This window comes from Sinocyclocheilus grahami, unplaced genomic scaffold, assembly GCF_001515645.1.
Source record: "Sinocyclocheilus grahami isolate Dianchi unplaced genomic scaffold, SAMN03320097.WGS_v1.1 scaffold46200.1, whole genome shotgun sequence".
In the NCBI taxonomy this organism is placed as follows: domain Eukaryota; kingdom Metazoa; phylum Chordata; class Actinopteri; order Cypriniformes; family Cyprinidae; genus Sinocyclocheilus; species Sinocyclocheilus grahami.
In genome coordinates this window covers 1-1,062 of record NW_015525082.1, presented here as the reverse complement: position 1 = coordinate 1,062, position 1,062 = coordinate 1, and the positions used below count along the sequence as shown (strand labels likewise).

The following is a 1,062-nucleotide window of genomic DNA, read 5'->3' as shown; positions in this document are numbered from 1 at the left end:
CAAAGGATTTTAAAAAAGCATTTGCAATGGCACATTATAAGTAGTGAATTTGAAGTCCACTGCACCTGCAGAGAAGGGCATGAAGGCATCCCTTTTGACAAACTGGCCCTGCTTATTTAGGAAGTGTCTTGGGTTGAAGCTGTCAGGAGTTTCCCACTCATTTTCATCCCTCAGTACAGATGCCAGTAGCGCCCACACACTGGTACCCTGCACAAAACAACACAAAAGATCAATGATAAATGGTGCAAACGCATAACCAAGAACACTGCATGTTCTTACTGGAGCCAGACCTTCTTGATGAGGTATCCATTCAGGTGAACATCACAGGTGGTCTGACGGGGGACGCTTATGGGTACTATGTTTGCAAATCTCTGGGTTTCATGGATCACAGCGTCTGTATATGAGAAGTTCTTTCTGTCTTCCACCACAGGCTGACGTTCACCGATCACTCGGTCAATCTCATCTTGAACCTCGGCTTTTGTCAAGTCAGATCAACATTCACAAGAAGCAAGAACACAGCATCACAGCATTCAAAAAGTTCCTGACAATTTATTGATAAAACAAAGTTTGACTTGACTATATAAACAATTTACTTTTTAATATGGACTGATGAATAAGAACTTTATGAACAAAATGCCATTTGCAGTTGTACCTTGTATTTCAGGGTATTTGGCCATGAGCAGAAGACCCCAGCACAGTGTTGTAGTCATATTGTCGGTACCAGCAGCAAACAGGTTATTAATTGTACAATGAAGATTCACCGAATGGAACAGAGTCGCTGATTCACTTGATCCCTGCACAATTTGTCATGGTGACATCCAAGGAAAATAAAGTGTGATGTCAAAACATTAAAAATTAGATTGTGAAAATACATTGATTATGTTGTGATTACAAACTCTAAAACTATAAACGTTCTTCATTCCCTCCAAGAAGCTTGTTGGTGAGTGAATGGCACCTTGTTAATCACTTTCCTGAACCTTCACCTTCATGATTTTCAATTTGTCAGCATTAGTTAATGCATTAGAAATCATGACATAAACTAACAATAATGACAATATTTTT

At 39.3% G+C, this 1,062-nt stretch overlaps 1 protein-coding gene across 1 annotated transcript; it reads right to left on the bottom strand.

The window, feature by feature from the left end:
• Positions 1-33: 33 nt before the first annotated feature.
• LOC107580817 (cytochrome P450 2K1-like) lies at positions 34-989 on the bottom strand (the record flags this gene model as incomplete). The annotated part of the gene is made up of 4 exons (XM_016266451.1): positions 984-989; positions 653-794; positions 291-475; positions 34-207 (listed from the first exon to the last, which is right to left on the bottom strand). Coding segments are annotated over exons 1-4 (507 nt in total), but the record flags the coding sequence as incomplete, so codon positions are not given.
• Positions 990-1,062: the final 73 nt, after the last annotated feature.